This window comes from Pelobates fuscus, chromosome 12, assembly GCF_036172605.1.
Source record: "Pelobates fuscus isolate aPelFus1 chromosome 12, aPelFus1.pri, whole genome shotgun sequence".
NCBI lineage: Eukaryota > Metazoa > Chordata > Amphibia > Anura > Pelobatidae > Pelobates > Pelobates fuscus.
This window is the reverse complement of record NC_086328.1, coordinates 378,333-399,397: the sequence shown is the minus strand read 5'-3', so window position 1 is coordinate 399,397 and position 21,065 is coordinate 378,333. Positions and strand designations below refer to the sequence as shown.

At 44.5% G+C, this 21,065-nt stretch overlaps 1 protein-coding gene across 2 annotated transcripts in view; it reads right to left on the bottom strand.

Annotated features, from left to right (window-relative positions):
* Window positions 1–20,742, bottom strand: part of LDHD (lactate dehydrogenase D) — a 102,524-nt gene extending 81,782 nt beyond the window's left edge. The window contains exon 1 of one of the 2 annotated variants that reach the window (XM_063437580.1): window positions 20,610–20,742. In XM_063437580.1, coding sequence (XP_063293650.1) covers window positions 20,610–20,690 — 81 coding nt within the window. In that variant the 5' untranslated portion in view covers window positions 20,691–20,742. Of the gene's footprint in view, window positions 1–7,298; window positions 7,518–20,609 lie in introns of those variants that run through there. The other variant, XM_063437581.1, reaches the window with a different exon arrangement.
* Between the last annotated feature and the right edge of the window lie 323 nt (window positions 20,743–21,065).

The window sequence follows — 21,065 nt, the reverse complement described above, 5'->3', positions numbered from 1 at the left end:
GAACCTAGTCTTAGAGGAGTATATTCGTGAGAACATGGACAAGGGATTCATTAGGAGATCCTCCTCCCCTGCCGGGGCCGGGTTCTTTTTTGTGAATAAGAAAGATGGTACATTAAGGCCTTGTATTGATTATCGGGGATTGAATAAAATAACTATTAGAAATGCCTACCCGATTCCTTTGATTACTGAGCTCTTTGATCGTTTAAAAGGCTCCAACATTTTCACCAAGTTAGATCTCAGAGGGGCATATAACTTGGTGAGAATTCAACAGGGAGACGAATGGAAAACAGCTTTCAATACCCGTTACGGGCACTATGAGTACACGGTAATGCCTTTTGGTCTCTGTAATGCACCAGCAGTATTTCAGGACCTGATTAATGAAGTTCTTAGGGAATTTCAACATGATTGCGTTATTGTATATCTGGATGATATCCTTATACACTCTAGTGAGATTGAGACTTATCACAGACAAGTCAGAAGGGTATTGCGCAAACTTCTACAACATGGATTGTACTGTAAATTGGAGAAATGTAGTTTTGACCAGTCTCAGATAAACTTTCTTGGGTACGTTATTTCTGGGGACGGGTTTAAGATGGATCCGGTTAAACTCCAATCTATTTTAGATTGGCCATTGCCCAGGGGACTCAAGGCCATTCAGAGGTTTATTGGATTCTCCAATTATTATAGGCGCTTCATTAAAGGATACTCGTCTATTATTGCGCCTATTACCAATATGACTAGACAGGGGGCTGACACTAAGACTTGGTCTACTGAAGCTCTCGTTGCTTTCAAAACACTCAAGGATCTTTTTGCTTCAGCACCGATTTTAGTTCATCCTGATACGTCTTTGCCTTTTCTACTCGAGGTAGACGCCTCGGAGACAGGTATAGGTGCTATCTTGTCTCAAAGATTAGGTGTGGATAAACCGTTACATCCATGTGGTTTTTGTTCCAAGAAATTGTCTGGGCCTGAAAGCAGATATGACATTGGTGACAGGGAACTATTAGCGGTTATTATGGCTTTAAAGGAGTGGAGACATTTATTGGAAGGGACCTTGCACCCTGTTACTATTTTGACAGATCACAAGAACTTGTCCTATATTGGGGAAGCCAAGCGCTTGTCCGCCAGGCAAGCTCGTTGGTCCTTATTCCTCACTCATTTCAATTATGTGCTCACTTATAGACCTGGTTCTAAGAACTCTAAGGCCGATGCTTTGTCTCGCCAACATGAACCCTCTACTATATCTGATGCGGTTTTGTCCTCTGTAGTTCCCAAGTGCAATATTATCGCCAACACGAATCTCAGGATACACTCCCCGTTGCTTGCCGAGATCATGAAGGTACAGCATCTGGCTCCCAGGGCACGGCACTTCGTTCCTCCTGAACTCCAACTTGAACTGTTGCAGTGCTTTCACAACAGCAAGGTGGCTGGGCATCCTGGCATACGCAAGACGTGTTCCTTGATTTCTAAAGATTTCTGGTGGCCTTCATTACGTAAGGATATTAAGGATTTCGTCGGGGCATGTGAGGTCTGTATGAAGACTAAGCAACCTCATACGCTTCCTTGTGGGCTCTTGCACCCCTTGGAAATTCCCGAGAGACCATGGTCCTGTTTGGCTATGGATTTCATTGTCGATTTGCCTATTTCTAAAAGACAGACTGTTATTCTCACGGTGGTTGACAGGTTTACTAAGATGGCTCATTTCGTGCCCTTACCTAAACTTCCGTCTTCTCCCGAATTGGCTGAGATATTCGCGAGAGAGATTTTTCGTTTACATGGTATACCCTCCGAAATTGTCTCTGATAGAGGTCCCCAATTTGTTTCCCGTTTTTGGAAATCCTTTTGTTCTCAATTGGGTATCAAATTGAATTTCTCTTCTGCATATCATCCCCAGTCTAACGGAGCTGCTGAACGCACCAACCAAAAGATTGAACAATATTTGCGTTGTTTTGTTTCCGAACACCAGGACGATTGGGTCGGTCTGATTCCTTGGGCGGAGTTTGCACACAACAATCTCGTTTGCGATTCGACTCGTTCTAGCCCCTTTTTCATGAATTATGGCTTTCATCCTCCTATTCTTCCCTCGGTTTCCCCTTCCCAAGGGGTACCGTCGGTTGATGTCCATGTTGCCAATTTGAGGAAGTTGTGGGATCAGACTCGACAAATTCTCCTTCATAATTCCACGTTGTTCAAACAACACGCAGACAAGCGTAGAAGGGCGGCTCCAGTTTTTGTTCCAGGGGATAGGGTATGGTTGAGTACCAGAAACATTCACTTGAAGGTTCCCTCTATGAAATTTGCGCCTCGTTACATTGGTCCTTACAAGGTTCTGACTCGAATTAATCCTGTTGCGTATCGCCTTGCCCTTCCACCTGGCTTGCGCATTCCTAACTCCTTTCATGTTTCCCTGTTGAAGCCTCTAGTTTGTAACAGGTTTTCCTCCGCTGCACTCTCCCCTCGCTCTGTTCAGGTTGAGGGCCAGGAGGAGTATGAGATCAACTCCATCCTCGATTCTCGAATTTCTCGGGGGAGGTTACAATATCTTGTGGACTGGAAAGGATATGGTCCTGAGGAGAGGTCTTGGGTGGTCCAGGAGGAGGTGCATGCTCCTCGCCTCCGCAGGGCTTTTCATTCCCGGTTTCCGTCTCGTCCCGGTTCCTTCCGCCCGGTGGGCGTTTCTGAGCGGGGGGGTACTGTCAGGGTACCTGTTGTCTCTACCTCAGAGGAGGTGAGACACTTAGAATTCCGCCCTCTCAGAGGGGCTGACTCACTCGTTCCTCGCAGTCCTCTCGGCCGTTTACACGCCGGACGCCTCTGATCCGCCTCCTTTTATGACGCGGCTCTAGTAGCCGACGTCATGACGACTATCCGTTCCGACCTGTCAATCAAGTCCTGAGCACCAATCAGGACTCGTCGGGGGCGTGATCATCTATTTAGAACCAGGGTATAAAATAAGGTTTTGTGTATTGGTTCATTGCCCTGTTGTGGTTCTAGCTAGTCTAGTCACTCAGCGCTCTTATTTCTATTTGTCTCTTTGGTTCTGACCCGGCTCGTATTATTTCTACCCTGCTTACCTCTATTACCCTTTTGACCCGGCTTGTCTCTCGTTTACCTGCTCTCTCGTTCCCTCGACCTCGGCTTGTCTCTAGACCATTCTTTGCTTACTCCTTACGTTAGTCCGGCCATTCTAAGGTCCGGTATACGTAACTTCTCCTGTTTGTACTCTATTTATTTTATTTATTTATTTATTAAAATTCTTAAGAAACGCAGTCTTATTACCCATAGGGTCTCGATGCGCATACCAGCAATCAAAAACAAGCAAAACAATATCCAGCACACAACAGCATTATAATCACATGCATTTGAACCAGGTTAAAAATTTCATGTAATCCCGTATACTCTGCGTGTTGGATCCCTGTCCCGATCCTGACAGTAAGATAATGTACACAAACCCTCCCCTCCTGTGATAATATTACCAAACACAATAAACTAACTCAATTACCCACAGGCAGAAAACACACATTTTTCACAAAACACAGAAAACACCCCAAAACACCACATATCCCCACAAATATACATCCCTGTATATGGTTAGCCCTGATCTGGGTGAACAACATATCCAAAAATCACCCAGATCAGAGCAGGGGTTCAAACGTTTTATGGAAGTCACATTTGACCGTCTGCAAGCAATGCTTTCATGCCCAAAACAGTTCCACAGATTTAGGCTGTGCGGCCAGTCTATCTTCTCCTCTATCCTGGAGATAATTGGCTTAAGTGGCTGTGGTAAGCCAATTATCTCCAGTAACAGGAAATATCTCTAAGTCCAAAAACTGTTACAAAAACCACATAAAAATACATAATTCCTATAATACAATGTTGAACCTATATGTCCATCAAATCCGCAGATAGCTTGGATCTGAGCGCTCAATCTGCCCGAAAAGGGCTCAGATCTCACGAATACAGTTGGATCGCCATGGGGTTAAACAATAGCAAGGGCTGATGAGAGATTGAGGAGGGACAAAGCAGCCAGTTTCAACTGGTCTGGCAGTGTCCCTGGGACATCGCCCTGCTGGAGAACAATGGACAGGAAATGTGTATCTGTGTCTTTGCATGTATGTCAGTGTAATTATCTGTGTGTTTGTGTATCTGCATGTGTGTCTGTGTGTGCATATGTATCAGTGTGTGTGTGTGTGTGTGTGTGTGTGTGTGTGTGGCAGTGTACATGTATATGAGCATACATATCGGAATTCAAATGCCAACATTACGCACAAATACACCCTTACATGCACACACATTTTCCATTCAAAAACATGTTTAACTCAAACACACAGAGACTGCTCAGTGCTAAATACAACCCTGCAAGATGGACAAATGTGATAGTTGTGTGACAGACAGGGACCAACGTTTTGGCTACTCTTCCAGTAGGGAAGGCCCAACATAATTCTTGCAAATGTGTATTCCTGACCCTATTGTGTTAAAACCATCATTATTTATGTGGATTGCCCCCTTTTAAATGGTAATCTGAGAAGTGGCCACTGGAGGTGTTCATAGACAGTGTCTACAGTAAAAATGTTGGAGGAAATGATTATACTCACTACATAGTTACATAACTGAAAAGAGACTTGCATCCATCAAGTTCAGTCTTCCTCACATATGTTTTTGCTGTTGATCCAAAAGAAGGCTGAAAAGCTTCCAATTTTGCAACAGGCTAGGGAAAAATTCCTTCTTGACCCCAAAATGGCAATCACATATCTCCTTGGATCAAGCAGCTATTACCCCACTAATTAGAACCCTGTATGTTATGTTTTTGGAAGTATTTATCAAATTGCTGTTAAACATCTGTATGGACTCTGATAAAACCACCTCTTCAGGCAGAGAATTCCATATCCTTATTGCTCTTACTGTAAAAAAACTTTTTGTTGCCTTAGATGAAATCTCCTTTCTTCCAGCCTAAATGTGTGACTTTGTGTCCTATGTATAACCCTGTTCATGAATAGATTTCCAGATAATGGTTTGTACTAGCCCCGAATATATTTGTATAATGTTATCATATCCCCTCTGAGGTGCCGTTTTTCCAAACTAAAGAGATTTAACATTTGTAACCTTTCTTCGTAACTAAAATGCTCCATTCCTTTTATCAATTTTGTAGCTCGTCTCTGCACTTTTTCTAGTGCCATGATATCCTTCTTTAGAACAGGTGCCCAAAATTGCACAGCATATTCAAGGTGTGGTCTTACCAGCAATTTATAAAGAGGCAAAATTATATTTTAATCCCGAGAATTTATGCCCTTATTTATACATGACAAAACCTTACTGGCCTTAGCAACTGCAGATTGACATTGCACTTTGTTTTCTAGTTTGTTGTCTATAACAATTCCCAAATCCTTCTCGTGTGTGGTTATCCCTAATTCACTACCATTTAGTGTGTAAATTGCCCTAAGAAGGACACCACTTACCACTTTTGCCCAGCTTGAAAAGTTAACATTAATGACAACTCGCTGTACTCTATCCTTAAGCCAATGTTCTACCCAAGAACAAGAATATTAATCTAGACCAATTTATTTTAGTTTGAAGACTAACCTATTACTGAGGAACCGTATCAAATGCCTTGGCACTAGAATAACTACAATTACACTAAACAAAATTATAAACGCAACACGTTTGTTTTTGCCCCATTTTTCATGAGCTAAACTCCAAGATCTAAGACTTTTTCTATGTACACAAAAGGCCTATTTCTCTCAAATATTGTTCACAAAGCTGTCTAAATCTGTGTCAGTGAGCACTTCTCCTTTTCCAAGGTAATCCATCCACCTCACAGGTATGGCATATCAAGATGCTGATTAGACAGCATGAATATTGAACAGGTGTGCCTTAGGCTGGCCTCAATAAAAGGCCACTCTAAAATGTGCAGTTTTACTATATTGGGTGGGTACGGGGGTGTCTGGGGGGGGGGGGGGGGGGTCCGAAAAACAGCCAGTATCTGGTGTGACCACCATTTGCCTCACGCAGTGCAATACATCTCCTTTGCATAGAGTTGATCAGGTTGTTGATTGTGGCCTGTGGAATGTTGGTCCACTCCTCTTCAATGGCTGCGCGAAGTTGCTGGATATTGTCAGGACCCGGAACACACTGTCGTATATGCCGATCCAGAGCATCCCAAACATGCTCAATGGGTGACATGTCCGGTGAGTATGCTGGTCAAGCAAGAACTGGGACATTTTCAGCTTCCAGGTATTTTGTACAGATCCTTGGGGCCGTGCATTATCATGCTGCAACATGAGGTGATGGTCGTGGATGAATGGCACAACAATGGGCCTCAGGATCTTGTCATGGTATCTCTGTGCATTCGAAATGCCATCAATAAAATGCACCTGTGTTCGTTGTCCAACATACGCCTGTCCTTACCATAACCCCACCGCCACCATGATCCACTCGATCCACAACGTTGACATCAGCAAACCGCTAACCCACGATGCCATACCGCTGTCTGCCATTTGCCCTGTACAGTGAAAAATGGGATTCGTCTATGAAGAGAACACCTCTCCAAAGTGCCAAACGCCAGTGAATGTGAGCATTTGCTCACTCAAGTCGGTTACGACGATGAACTGCAGTCAGTTTGAGATCCCGATGAGGACGACAAGCATGTAGATAAGCTTCCCTGACAGTTTATGAAGAAATTCTTTGGTTATGGAAACCGATAGTTGCAGCAGCTGTCCGGGTGGCTGGTCTCAGACGATCTTGGAGGTGAAGATGCTGGATGTGGAGGTCCTGGTCTGGTGTGGTTACATGTGGTCTGTGGTTGTGAGGCCGGTTGGATGTACTGCAAAATTCTCTGAGACCCCTTTGGAGACACCTTATGGTAGAGAAATAAACATTCAATTCATGGGCAACAGCTCTGGTGGACATTCCTGCAGTCAGCATGCCAATTGCACGCTCCCTCAAAACTTGCGACATCTGTGGCATTGTGCTGTGTGATAAAACTGCATATTTTAGAGTGGATTTTTATTGTGGCCAGCCTAAGGCACACCTGTGCAATGATTATGCTGTCTAATAAGCATTTTGATATGCCACACCTGTGAGGTGGATGGATTATCTCGGCAAAGGAGAAGTGCCCACTAACACAGATTTATGAACAATATTTAAGAGCAATAGGCCTTTTTAGAACATAGAAAAAGTCTTAGATCTTTGAGTTCAGCTCATGAAAAATAGGGTCAAAAACAAAAGTGCTGCGTTTATAATTTAGTTCAGTGTATTAAACTAACCTTTAATAATTGATATCACATAACATGGTATATAACCTTATGTATTTGTGACGGTTACCCCTATGGAGTGGGGGTATCTACCGTCTGGGCGTCCTCCTTTCCAGTACTGGAGACCACGGCAGAGCTCCAACTCAAAGTCCTGCAGAGTGGGTAGAGCGGGGCTCACTACTCCAGGAGGGTATAGCTGGGGCTCTCCTTCCAGAGAGTGTAGGAGTGTAGCTGAAGAGAGCTCTTATAAGAGCTAGTAGTGATGTAGCTGGTATAGCTGTTCCCTACAACAAGAGACAAGGCTCAAAGTTGAGGATAAGAAGATCTGGTTTATTGAGTGCAAGGGACATTTCTTTAATACATTTTTTTCCCACAAGGTTACCACCCACGTGGACCTTCTTGGGCACTGAAAACACAAACGTAACAACCAATCATTTACAGACACACAGTAAAACACTCCTATTCATTACAGTAAATTCCTCCCCTCTGCTTGGGAGATAATTTAGTTACTGTATCAAGCTTTAAAAAAAAAAAAAAAAAAAATTTAAACATAACTTTCAAATTATACATTCAATCCTAATAAAAGTTATATTTTCAGAACCAGCATACTTCGGGGACAAACATCCAAAATTCGTGAGAATTGGTCCAGTGGTTCGGGAGATAGCTGGAAGTCATATTTGACCGACTGCACACACATTTTCATGCCAAAAACAGTTCCAGAGATTTGAGTTGTGCGGCCGGTTTATTCCCCATAGTTCAAATACTGTTAAAATACACGAACGGGTGCCGTTCGTGCAAATAGCAATGTTAATGTGGCGTTCGTATTGCCGAACACCATTCGACTCTAATCGAAGTGTCGAAGCTCCAAAGAAGGTAGAAGTTCAGCAGTGTTCGTGCCGTCGCATATCCGATTTTAGTTCCATGAGTTCGATGACCAAACACAGCTGAATGCGTTCAAATGAATTAAAATGTTCGTTTGTCGAATGGCGGCCACTTCGACTACTTCGGCATTTCGTCTGTATCCGAAGTGCCAGTTTTAAAAGTACAGATTCTTTCCCAACAGAGTTAAAGGGTCAGACATAGTGTTTTAACATTCAAGTTGCAGAAATTGAGTTTTTAACAGGTAATGCACTCCAGAGGCCATAGTCCCAGTGTAACCAGAGTCTAGGAGCGTGTTCTTGGTTCGAATACAATGCTAGTACCGGGATCCACACCATAACCACTGTGAGAAGGAACAAAACCACCATAACTACTTCAAGCGAAGAGGGGTTTTGTTACAGTATTAAACTGGTACTATTTAAAAACTGGTTATAACCTTATATTATGACTCATATCTTTGATATATTTGTGCTCGGAATCTCTATTATGTAAATGGAAAGTAGAAGAGAAGCAAAGTTGGTTGAGGTGTGCCGAAACCAACGTACGAGTAGACCTGTAAAAAGAGGGCCTACAAAGTGAAATGTGTAAAGGAGGGTGTAGGTGGGTGGGGTCAAAACAGCTTGAACGGCAAAGGTAAGTAGGGTTTATGGCCTTCCAACTTGTGCTGTAGAGGAGAAGCAAAGTTGGTTGAGGTGTGCCGAAACCAACGTACGAGTAGGCCTGTAAAAAGAGGGCAAAAAGGATTTCAAAGTAAACACACTTTATTGCAACTTTAAACAGCAAGATTTCTGAAAGCTTGCCTATGCTCCCTTTCTGGTTGAGGGATGTAGGAGTTGTATACTGAGGATTTCCAGCGTCCTAGTCTCTTAATGATGTGTACCGGAGTGTTAGTGCTTGAAGCCGATGATGCTGCGCCAATGCGAAACGAGTGACCAGAGAAGGAAGCTGGGTTGTAGCCTAACCTTAACAGTAGAGTTCTGATGTGTGAAATAAATGTAGCTGTGGTGAGTGGGTGTACTTGGAGTAGAAGTAGTGGAGTGTCTGGTGAGTGCGTGAGGTGAGAAACCAGGAGCATATCCAGAACATATACCGGACACCAAAGATTCTCAGTAGAGAAGAGGGAAATAATAGTGGGATAGGAAGAATGATTAGTTTTTGTAGAAGGCAAAGAGAGTACATAATGGTCGTCTACTTTCTTTAAGTGAGAAAGTTTGAGGCATCGTACTGTGTCTCCTAGATGTATCATGGTGAACTCTCTAGGTCAGAGGAAACCGTAGAAAGCCAAAAAGATGGCAGAATTCATGACTAAATTAGTATTATGGTCAAACAGGGATTTGTCCAATAGGTCGCTAAGGAGCCAGAATATTGGACCGTCTGTTGGTAGCCTAGTCGTGCTAGGAGGGACTGTGACCTTGAAAATACCTTTAAGGGGTTTCTTAATGGGGTAGGAAGAAAGAAAAGGAGCGTGGTTAGGGAAGTTAGTGAGGATGTGGTGTTGTACTCTGGTAAGGTAGAGTTTGATGGTATTATGTGAAAGTTTTAAGTGTAAATGGCAAAAGGAGGCAAAAGCCACCATGGTTTTGATGGAAAGGTCACCTTGTAAGCAAAACTCGGCCGTGAATTTGTTAAAGAGTCAGCGCCCTAGCGTAAGAGATAGTGGTGTTGGGAGACAGAGCGTGGTGCGTGAGTGTTTGTGCGTGGAGTAAAAGTTTGTTTAAACCAGGGTTAGCCAGTGGCACGATGGTGTCCCGGCTGATTGGAGGTGGGCCGGAGGGGGAGCCTGGCTGGAGACCTGAAATTTAAGAGCATGAAAGAGTGTTAGCAGCTAAGTAGAGGAGGTGTAGTAATTGAGGTGTAAGATATATCTATCTTGTTTAACCGTGTATCCCTACATGCTGGAATAGTAGAATGTAGGCAAATTACAACAAAATTATACATTGGGTATGAGAGAAACTACTCCAGGATCTGGAGGGAAAGGAAAAAAGATACGAAATGTCAATAACAAATTTTATTACTTGGAGTGCAAGTAAGCAGCCCCCCGTGCCGGGTTAGGATGCGACTGGGATGGGACATGGTCTGGACGTGGTGTCGTCGTATGATTTGAGGACAATCGGTGGCCCACCGTACGTGATGCCGTAGATGCGGGTAGCACCTGTTGTAGGTCGAGTGATTTGAAGAGTGAGGGGAAGGTCGTGAGACCCGTGTGAGCCTTTGGGTAGCACCCTGGACCAGCTAATTCTGTGGCGCCCAGTTGATGGGGGGGTGGAGGAGGGGTGCGTGATGAACCAGCTTATTTGTTAGGTGTCAGACGGGTCAGGCACATGGTCTTGGTGTGGGCTCTAAAGCATTTGGAGCAGATGTGCAACAACCTGCATGCGCTGTAGCTGCATACGCCTGTGTTAAAGTTATTGCACACCTGCGCCTTACCCAAGAATGTGATGTGTCTACCCAGCTTGTCTCTCTGGACACCTTCCCATCTTGGGAGTGGGGTGAGGGGGTGGTGGGGTGAGAAAGTGGAAGTGGAAGGGTCTGCGTCGCCAGGGCATAGATCGGTGGAGTGTGAAGTGGAACCACAAGAGGCACAAGACTGGGGCCTCAAACCAGCAAAATGACGGCAGAATAACTCAGTATCTATCTGACACCAATCAATTCTAATATTGAATTGTGTCAGATGAGTAGCTGCCTTGGCCGAAACGGATTTGTGGTAATCGCAAAATGAGGACCCTCCGTACTTGATTCCCAAATCAACCACTTTGTGCATATATAAATCAAGCTCTTCTCTCCTATGTGGGTATACCGTGCAGATAACGTCGCAATAAGTGCCAAACGCAATAAACTGTGGGATGGTGAGTTTTTTATTCAAACGTGGGTCTCTAGCTCTTAAGACAACCAAAATGTCCCCGAAGTTATATGCTCTATTTTCTAGGACGTCTTGGGAGGCTATGAGGAGGGATATTAAATTGACGTCCTTTCCATCAAGAATCTTTCTTAATGGAAGTCAGACAGAGTGGGCTGGTGAGGCGTGGGCAGTGGCAGTGGTAGTGGCTGGTGGTGTAGGGGGAGGGGACATGAGGGGTATGGCAGTCAGAGCGGTTGAGGTCACCGGTGTAGGGACTGCTGGGGCTATTAAGTCACCTGGAGGCTATGGCCGATTCCACCTTCAGCAACCTGCTGTTAATGGATTGCAGATTGGCCAGTATAGCCGCCAGAGTTTCCTGGGTGTAATCAGAGTAGCCAACTGGAGGCCCTTGTAAACTTGTGCCGGGCCTTGGGTCGTTGGCCTGAGTCGTCAGCAGTTTATAAAGTTCTGCCTTTCTGGCGGTGGCTGGAAAGGGGATCCCCCTGAGCCTGAGCTCAGCAGATATTTTTTGAATGGTCCAATATCTTAGGGATCTGGGAGTAGAAGGAGTTAGGGATTCCTCCAGAGACCCAGGCCTGGCTGGCGTGCTGGGTACATCGTCTGATGGGGGATCGATGATTGGTTCTCGAGACATTATGAAAGGAATAATGATATGGATAAGTAGGGTATAGTGGAGGTGGGATGAGACCTCTGGAGAACTGGCCTGCTAGCTAATGCCAAAGCGAATAATTATAATTAGAACCAAGTGACAGGTGAGGCCCTGCTATTGCCAAGCAGCGGTGAGAGGCTTTACCTATAATTTGGGCTGAGGGGGTTTTGTGGCCACCAGAACGAGGTGGCAGGATGTCGGGCTCTCGGTGACTGTAAGAGATTCAAAAACGTGTGGCCGTGACATGGGAAGCCCTACCTGTAGCCCTAAAGAAGAGCGAGTGAGGTGGCTAGCTATGATTTGGTCGTGGGGCTGAACCTCCGTGTATGAGGTAGGGGTGTAGACCTCGCGGACCGCAGTATTATTAGGGGAAGCTAGGGCCAGCACCTGACCCTGAAAGCCAGTTCTCTACCCTGACGGGGGCTTGCCTCTTGAAGGAAGTATATAACGTATGTAGATACTGACCTTGAGTGTTTCTCCTGTAAATTTAGACAATGCTCAGGGCGACTTCAATATATATGACTATATATACTGTGAAGAACAGGTCCAGTCCAGGAACCTAGGGGTAAGAAAGATGCTAGTAGGCCTGAGGCGTGCCATTGGTATGCCAAGTGTAAAAATGTAGAACGTATGGAATGTTGTGCCCATTCACAAGAAAGGTAATAGGGAGGAGTCGGGCAACTATAGGCCAGTAAGCCTTACTTCAGTAGTGGGGAAAGTGATGGAAACCATGTTAAAGGATAGGATTGTTGAACATCTAAAAACACAGGGATTTCAAGATCAGAGACAACATGGATTTACTTCATGCCAAACTAATCTTATTGACTTTTTTGATTGGGTAACTAAACTTATAGATCAGGGTGGTGCAGTAGACATTGCTTACCTAGATTTCAGTAAGGCTTTTGACACTGTTGCACATAGAAGGCTTATCAATAAACTGCAATCTTTAAGTTTGGATTCCAATATTGTTGAATGGGTGAGGCAGTGGCTGAGTGACAGGCAACAGAGGGTTGTAGTCAATGGAGTATATTCAAAGCTTGGGCTTGTCACCAGTGGGGTACCTCAGGGATCTGCACTTGGACCCATTCTCTTTCATATTTTTATTAGTGATATTGCAGAAGGCCTTGATGGTAAGGTATGTCTTTTTGCTGATGATACTAAGATATGTAACAGGGTTGATGTTCCAGGAGGGATAAGCCAAATGGCTAATGATTTAGGTAAACTAGAAAAATGGTCAGAGTTGTGGCAACTGACATTTAATGTGGATAAGTGCAAGATAATGCATCTTGGACGTAAAAACCCAAGGCCAGAGTACAGAATATTTGATAGAGTCCTAACCTCAACATCTGAGGAAAGGGATTTAGGGGTGATTATTTCTGATGACTTAAAGGTAGGCAGACAATGTAATAGAGCAGCAGGAAATGCTAGCAGAATGCTTGGTTATATAGGGAGAGGTATTAGCAGTAGAAAGAGGGAAGTGGTCATGCCATTGTACAGAACACTGGTGAGACCTCACTTGGAGTATTGTACGCAGTACTGGAGAACGTATCTTCAGAAGGATATAGATACCTTGGAGAGAGTTCAGAGAAGGGCTACTAAACTGGTTCATGGATTGCAGGATAAAACTTACCAGGAAAGGTTAAAGGATCTTAACATGTATAGCTTGGAGGAAAGACGAGACAGGGGGGATATGATAGAAACATTTAAATACATAAAGGGAATCAACACAGTAAAGGAGGAGACTATATTTAAAAGATGAAAAACTACCACAACAAGAGGACATAGTCTTAAATTAGAGGGGCAAAGGTTTAAAAATAATATCAGGAAGTATTACTTTACTGAAAGGGTAGTGGATGCATGGAATAGCCTTCCAGCTGAAGTGGTAGAGGTTAACACAGTAAAGGAGTTTAAGAATGCGTGGGATAGGCATAAGGCTATCCTAACTATAAGATAAGACCAGGGACTAATGAAAGTATTTAGAAAACTGGGCAGACTAGATGGGCCGAATGGTTCTTATCTGCCGTCACATTGTATGTTTCTATGTTTCTATGTTAACAGTGAAACTGTATCGTAAACACCTGTGTAATCAGAGGGACCTGAACGTTGGTCCAAATTTTTTTGAGACAAGCCCCTGGGTTCCCACAACTGAGCAGTATTTGTGACAGATATGAAGGCGAAGTGAGGCCTTAGAAGGATGTAATTGTAGTGAGTAAGATTTAAGGATACCTGATACTGAAATGTCGGGAACCAGGTAGCCTGATGGTCGTTGAAGGCGTAGTGAATCTGCGCAATGGTGCAGGTCTAAGTAATGATATGTAGAAATTAAAACAGAATTAACACTTACTATAATGGTAACATGGAGAGTGAGACATCTTTAAACCTGGTGTGTTTAAAGATTTGTAAAAAAAGACCGTGAAGGCTGAAATGAGACCTCAGGAGAAATGTAAAATTTTTACCTTTTTTTACCTGATACCGTAAAAACGGGATACTGGAACCACCTCCTGGAGCCTTCTTGAAGAACGAGTAGTACAACCTAAAACATTGTATTTAGTAAGAATAAGGAACCTGAGTATAGTGCTTCAATATAAACAGAGATTAAGAAATAAGAGCTACTGAAAAATTTGAGCATGTAGCTTGATAAATTTAAGAGGTTTGATGGGGCTCAGCCCATTGAGGAAAAACAAACCGTAAAGGGGTTAACTGTTTCTTTAAGAGAATACCCCTGGGAATATATGCCTAATTAATTGTGATAATGAGTGGCGAATAGTGCCATATAGATTAAGGGAAAACGTAGGGAGAACCGTGAACATATGTTATAAAAGAATACATAGAGGAACATACTTAAATATTAAAATTAAAATGCTTAGAACCTCATGCGTTCGGCTACCGAAGGTGTAAGAGGAATATAATAGGACCGCACGTGATAGATTTTATATTTAAACAAAATGCTAGTAACAAAGCCGTTCGTACGTGTTTTGTTTAAACGAAAGTGAGAAACAAGCGAACGTAAGGTGAGTATAAGCGTTCGGTAAAATATTTTAACAAAAGAAGCACGAAAGTGTGTGTACTCCTCGGTCGGCTAAAAGCCGCACGAATGCATTAGTACACGAAAGGCGGAATTACACAAACAGGTAAGTAATATATAAATAAATAGGGAGCCTATCTCCGCGTTTTTAGGCCCAAACGTGGGAAATAGCCAAACGCTATTTCCCACGTTGATGCTTATGTGAGCGTGCCGGTCTTGTGCCCGGAAGCCCAATAGCCGGGTAACGAGTAGGGAAAACTGCGGGGCAGCCGGTGGACGAGTCTGGAGGTCGACGGCTGGAGCTGCTGAAGCCTGACTGCTTGTTTGAGGAAAAAACTGGTGGGAAAAATGGACCGGAAAGGCAGGCAAGTATGGAAGTCAAAACAGCTTGAACGGCAAAGGTAAGTAGGGGGGTAGGGTTTATTTAGGATCATAACTCCTCCCACAAATTTAGGCCAAATGGCCTTCCAACATATATATATCCGCTTATGATAGTGTCTCAGGGTTAAAAGTTTTAGCAGAAGCTTAAATAAAATCCTTATTCATTGTAACTCGATGTTTTCTCTTCATTGAGGCAAGAATGTTTCACTAATTTCCCATAAATTTTTAATTAAACAAAGGACATCTGTTCATTAATTAAGAAAGTTTTAACATATGCTATAGCATCTATAGGTGACAGAATTTCTCCTCTTTTATTTGGTGGTGACATACATTAATGAGCCACAACAGTAAAATATCCTGCCTAATATTGTATAAGTCCCCATCGTGCTGCCAAAACAGCTCTGATGGATCAAGGCATGGACTCCACAAGACTTCTGAACATCCGCATAAATGCCAGGAACCAAGGTTTCCCATTAGAACATTGCCCAGAACATAACCCTGCCTCCACCAGCCTGCCTTCTTCACATAGCCTACTCAGCTGCCATCTCTTCCTAGGGAAATTATGCAAATGCACCCGGACATCCACCGGATCTAAAAGAAAACACGATTTATCACACCAGGTAACCTTCCATTGCTCCGTGGTTCAGTTCTGATGCTCATGTTACCACTGAAGCTGCTTTCAGCAGTAGACAGGGATCATCATGGGCACTCTGACCGGTCTGCGGCAGCGCAGCTACATACACAGTAAACAGTGAAGCACTCTGTATTTTGACACCTTTGTATCATGGTCAGCATTAAAGGAGCACTTTAGGGTCATTAGGTCCCCCCCCCCACCCTCAGGGACCCTCTCCCACTTAGCTTAAGGGGTTAAAACCCCTTCAGCTACTTACCTTTCTCCAGCGCTGGGCTCCCTCTGTGCTGGGGAACTCTCCACCCCATGCCGACGTCAGATCTGAATAAAAGAGCCGTGCGCGTGGTCAAACCTCCCATAGGAAAGCATTACTCAATGCTTTCCTATAGACGTCCAGCGTCTTCTCGCTGTGATTTTCACAGTGAGCATCGTGGAAGCGCCTCTAGCAGCTGTCAGTCAAACAGCCACTAGAGGCTGGATTAAAGGGACTCTCCAGGGAGGTGATTTTACTCACCTCGTTCCAGCGCCGGGAGCCTCGTGAAGCCGCGCCCCCTATTTCGTCAAAATGACGAAATAGGCGGGCGCGAGCAGGGAGCAATCAGACGCTTCCATTTGGAAGCGTCATTGCTCCCTTGTGCGCATGCGCGGCTTCGCCGCACATGCGCACATACTTCAGAGGGCGGCATTCATGCCACCCTCTGAAGTGCTGAGCGCACTACCGCGCATGCGCCCGGTGTGCGCGCCCGCGAGCTGAGCTGAGTGACAGCTCAGCTCGCGGTCTTTGCCCGCCCCCCTCCTCTGCTGACAGGCAGGAGAGAGAAGGCGCGAACACAGTGCCTTCTCTCTCCTGAACACGCCAGACATATTTTAATACGTCTGACGTGTACAGGGCCTTTTTAGGGCCCTGCGTGATAGGAAGTCCCTCTAGTGGCCGACTGAGTGACGGCCACTGGAGGTATTCCTATCAATCAATGTAAACACTGTATTTTCTCTGAAAATACAGTGTTTACATTAGATTGCCTGCAGGGAGCTATAGATAATACCTGAACAACTACATTAAGCTGTAGTTGTTCAGGTGACTATAGTGCAGTTTCGCTATGTTTACAGCTGTAGGGTTAAAACTAGAGGGACCTGGCACCCAGACCACTGCATTGAGCTGAAGTGATCTGGGTGCCTATAGTGGTCCTTTAAGTATTTAGCAATTTGAGCAACAGTAGCTCTTCATTGGAAGCAATGAGCCTTGGGCGCCCGTAACCTTATTGCCAGTTCACTTACTGTAATTACTAACCACTGCATACCGGCAACACCCCACAAGACTTGCTGTTTTGTGGATCCAGTCACTCAGTTGCCTAGCCATCATTATTAATCCCTTATAAAAGTCACTTAGATCTTTTCACTCGAGGTGGCGTTAACTCATTTATGTAATTATCTCACTTTCTCCTCCTGCAGGATTAAGGAAACAGCAACACTGCACCGAGACCACTTCAATGAGCGGAAGTGGTCTGGGTATCTATAGGGTCCCTTTAAAAAATCATCAGGAAAAATCCAAAATAGGAAAGTGTGGCAAAAAGGCAGAATATTTTGGAGCATTACAGAAAAGTTGCCAGAAAGGTGCAAATGTATAAAGGTTGTAAAGTAGTGATTTTAAAATGGAGCATTTGGAAATAAAGAGTCCAACCATGTTTTACAACGGCAACAATTTGGGAGAATCCCAACGTCCCATCATAACAAGCAGTTATTGCAATGTGCTTGAATACACAACCAGGAGAAAGATAAAAGATTGGAAGCTTGAGGCGGAGCCTGACAGCCGCAGCGACTGGCCGCACCTTTCTAGAGCTCCCCGCCGAGATAGCTAAAAACGGGTAAAAGAATCGCCCTACCTGCACCCACGGTGTTCCGGGAGACTGTCCCTGCCGACTACAACAAGATGGGTCGGAAAACGAAAAAGCCCAGACCCGACAAGGCCAGTCCTGGGCTCACAATCGGTGATCTCTGGCGGCAGGCGCATGGCACTATCGGGCCCAAGATGGCCGCGATCACAGGAGGATGCTCAGATTTCTCGGACGAGGACTCACTGGGAGCCGACATAGATTATCCACAGGCACCGGAGAGGCCCATACAAAGACCACAAGGCCCAGAGGCGTCCCCGGTCACCAAATCAGACCTGAAGGAGATGCTGGCCGCACTCCAAGACCACATTTCGGCGGACATTGCCACGATCCGCGGGGACCTACAGGGCCTCACAGGCCGCATTGGTAAAATCGAGCACACCACCACAGAGCACTCCCAGCAGTTAACCGCGCTCCAGCACACAGTACAAGAACTGCAGCATCTAAACCAGCTGCATGAACGCTGACTTGCTGCGCAGGAGGACTCCCGGCGCCAAAATAACATAAAGGTGAGAGGGGACTCGGAGGAGATACCGGACGCTGAACTCCCACACTTTGTGAGACGCCTGATAGGGGCCTTATTACAACCCAGACAGGCTAAAGCAGTGACAGTCTAAGGCCAATTCCGTATCCCCAAACCCGCCAGAGCCCCGAAAACCGCCTCCAGGGACCTGGTGGTCCGTTTTAATAGCGGGTCAGACAAGAATGCACTCCTTACAGCCCTGAGGGGACAAACACCGTATCGCTTTGAAAACATGCAGCTTACAATGTTGGCCGACCTTTCGGGGCGACCTTTCTCCTTGCATGGAGAAAGACACTCCGGCCTTTCACGACACTTCTCCAGCAGCATAGCATCTGCGACCGCTACCAGTGGAGACTCTCCCGCACACTGCTGGTGCACCAGGGAGAAACACCGCACACAGTGACCACCCTCCAAGAGGCTGCCGCAATACTACCAGCCCTGGGGCTCCCCGGGATGCACTCACTCGAGCTAATCAACCTGAACAGCCCTCTCACTCCTGGGACCCGGCTAACATCCCACCTTTTGTCCCCCGACGGAGTACCGCAGATACCTACGCAGCAGCAACTACCTGAATGGAGCAGCAACTGACCGTACCCCACAAGGACATTAGCCTATTTTAACTTACGTTACACCCAAAACACTTTCTTATACCACCCAAGAGACTGGCTCTACAATTTTGCCTGAATACTTTAATATGACCCCATCTACGGAAGAACCCAAGCCCTCTGACGACACCAGTGACCCAGGGTACAACGAAACCACCCTCAAGCGCAGCCAATGACAAGAATACAACCGGACGCTACCCACATCTCACATTGCCATTGAATGACTTACCACACCGAGGCATAGACTGCCAACACCGCACATCCTTGGGCACGGACTTGCAGTCATGGCCCCGCCCACTGGTACCATGCGGACACTGTTACTGTTTTGTTTTGATTTCGAATTTATTATTGTTTTAATAGCCACTAAAAGCCAGCTTTCACCTAAATGCTCCAGGAACACAGCCCAATACCAAATAGCTGACATGTTTAGACCAAGTTGCTAACCCAATTTTGCGAAACCCACACCTGCTGGCACGGCTATAAAGCCACAGGTCACCCTCTGGGGGTCATATATAGCTTGAATGTACTAGCTTTTTGCAAGCTTCCCGATCTTTCTTTTGTTTAAACTTGGTATTTCCTCATAGGCTACCGAATGCTTGTTTATTACACCCTATGCGACTAACAGCTTGTGAGGCAACTATAGTTCCACACACTAAGACAGGCATACAAACGCGATGTAACCACTATACTAACAACACAATGCGGCGGCAAATACAGATGCCCTGAGAGGGGCTGCTCCACTATACCATACAAGCCTATCTCTTACCGACCAACCTACTGTATATAGTTTAAAGCCACTTAAAGACCAGCCGCACTTAACTTTAGGTTCAGAAGACACACAAGGTGCATTGTATCAGGACAACACCTAGAGCAAATTTAGATATGTTCTCATATGCTGTTTCATATGAACCACGTTTACTTATTGTTATTTTCGTAATTAGACTTCAATAGGTTGCCCTTCCTACGCTACCTTCTATATCTACTTTTCACTATGTTGAAATAACTCTTTAGTCTAACATACCAACACTACAAAAATGTGCGAAACATCAAGCCATTGTTTACTCTGTGTACAAACTGTGACACGCTGTTGTGGCGTATGTTGATATGTCTGTAACCCCCCGCACAACAAAAATAAAGAATTAAAAAAAAAAAAAAAGATTGGAAGCTTGGCAACATTACCGCCATAACGATACATAAAGTTATTGTTTTATTCTTAATATTATTTTATTCTGTTACCCTTGTTTTTATTGACATATACTGTTTACCCAAATGTGTCCTTTCTATCCCTCTTCTCACTATAATAAGTGAGAGCTGAGCGCTAAACAACCTGAGAAATATAGGGCCCCAAACCAATCAGCATGAAGGAATGGGGCGACTCATCATACTCCCCCAGAATAAAGGAGGGGAGGCAGGGGGTCCCACTGCATATTGAGCACTACACAGTAAAACTACCCAAAGAAACATTCTGGGAAACACGTGGGTCTTCAGCCCAAAGGAAATCTCAATGACCATATATATATATATATACACACACACACACACACACATACACAATACACACACACACAATACACACACACACACACACACACACACACACAATACACACAATATACACACACACACAATACACACATACACAATACACACATACACACACATACACAATACACACATACACACACAAGACATATTTATCTACTATGTACCCTTATACTACTGACCTTTCTTTTCTTACCAAGAATCTGCTTTGAATAAGCTGATTTATGTAAAATAAATGTACAACCCATAATATGTCCACTGATTGTCCCCCATTAAGGGGCTTCAGCCCCTAGCTGCCCCCCACCAATGCCTACTGAGATTGTAATTGCACAGTTAATAGAGTTTGGTAGACAGGGTTAATATCCTGCAGCATACCCGGCTGTCTGTGGTGTAGGTTCTCCTGCTGAGAGTTTGGCTCAGGATTCTGGTTGGCCAGGACACAGTTCTCAGCAGCATGATGTCTGCCAGCTCCTTCCTGGTTCTCAGTTATGTAACAGTATCCCAGTGACATTCACACAACCTCCTCTGGCAGTGATCCCACCTACTCAGACAGGGATTTAAAGACACAGTATCAGCTCACAAACAGACTGCAATCACATGTAACAACAGTCATCACACAATAAACTGACAGGAAATACAATAATGATGGCAGTCAGTGGATTCATATAGGGGCACTTATTAACCTCACTATTAATATATTAATAACTTATAAACCTCACTATTAATATATTAATAACTTATTAACCTCACTATTAATATATTAATAACTTATTAACCTCACTATTAATATATTAATAACTTATTAACCTCACTATTAATATATTAATAACT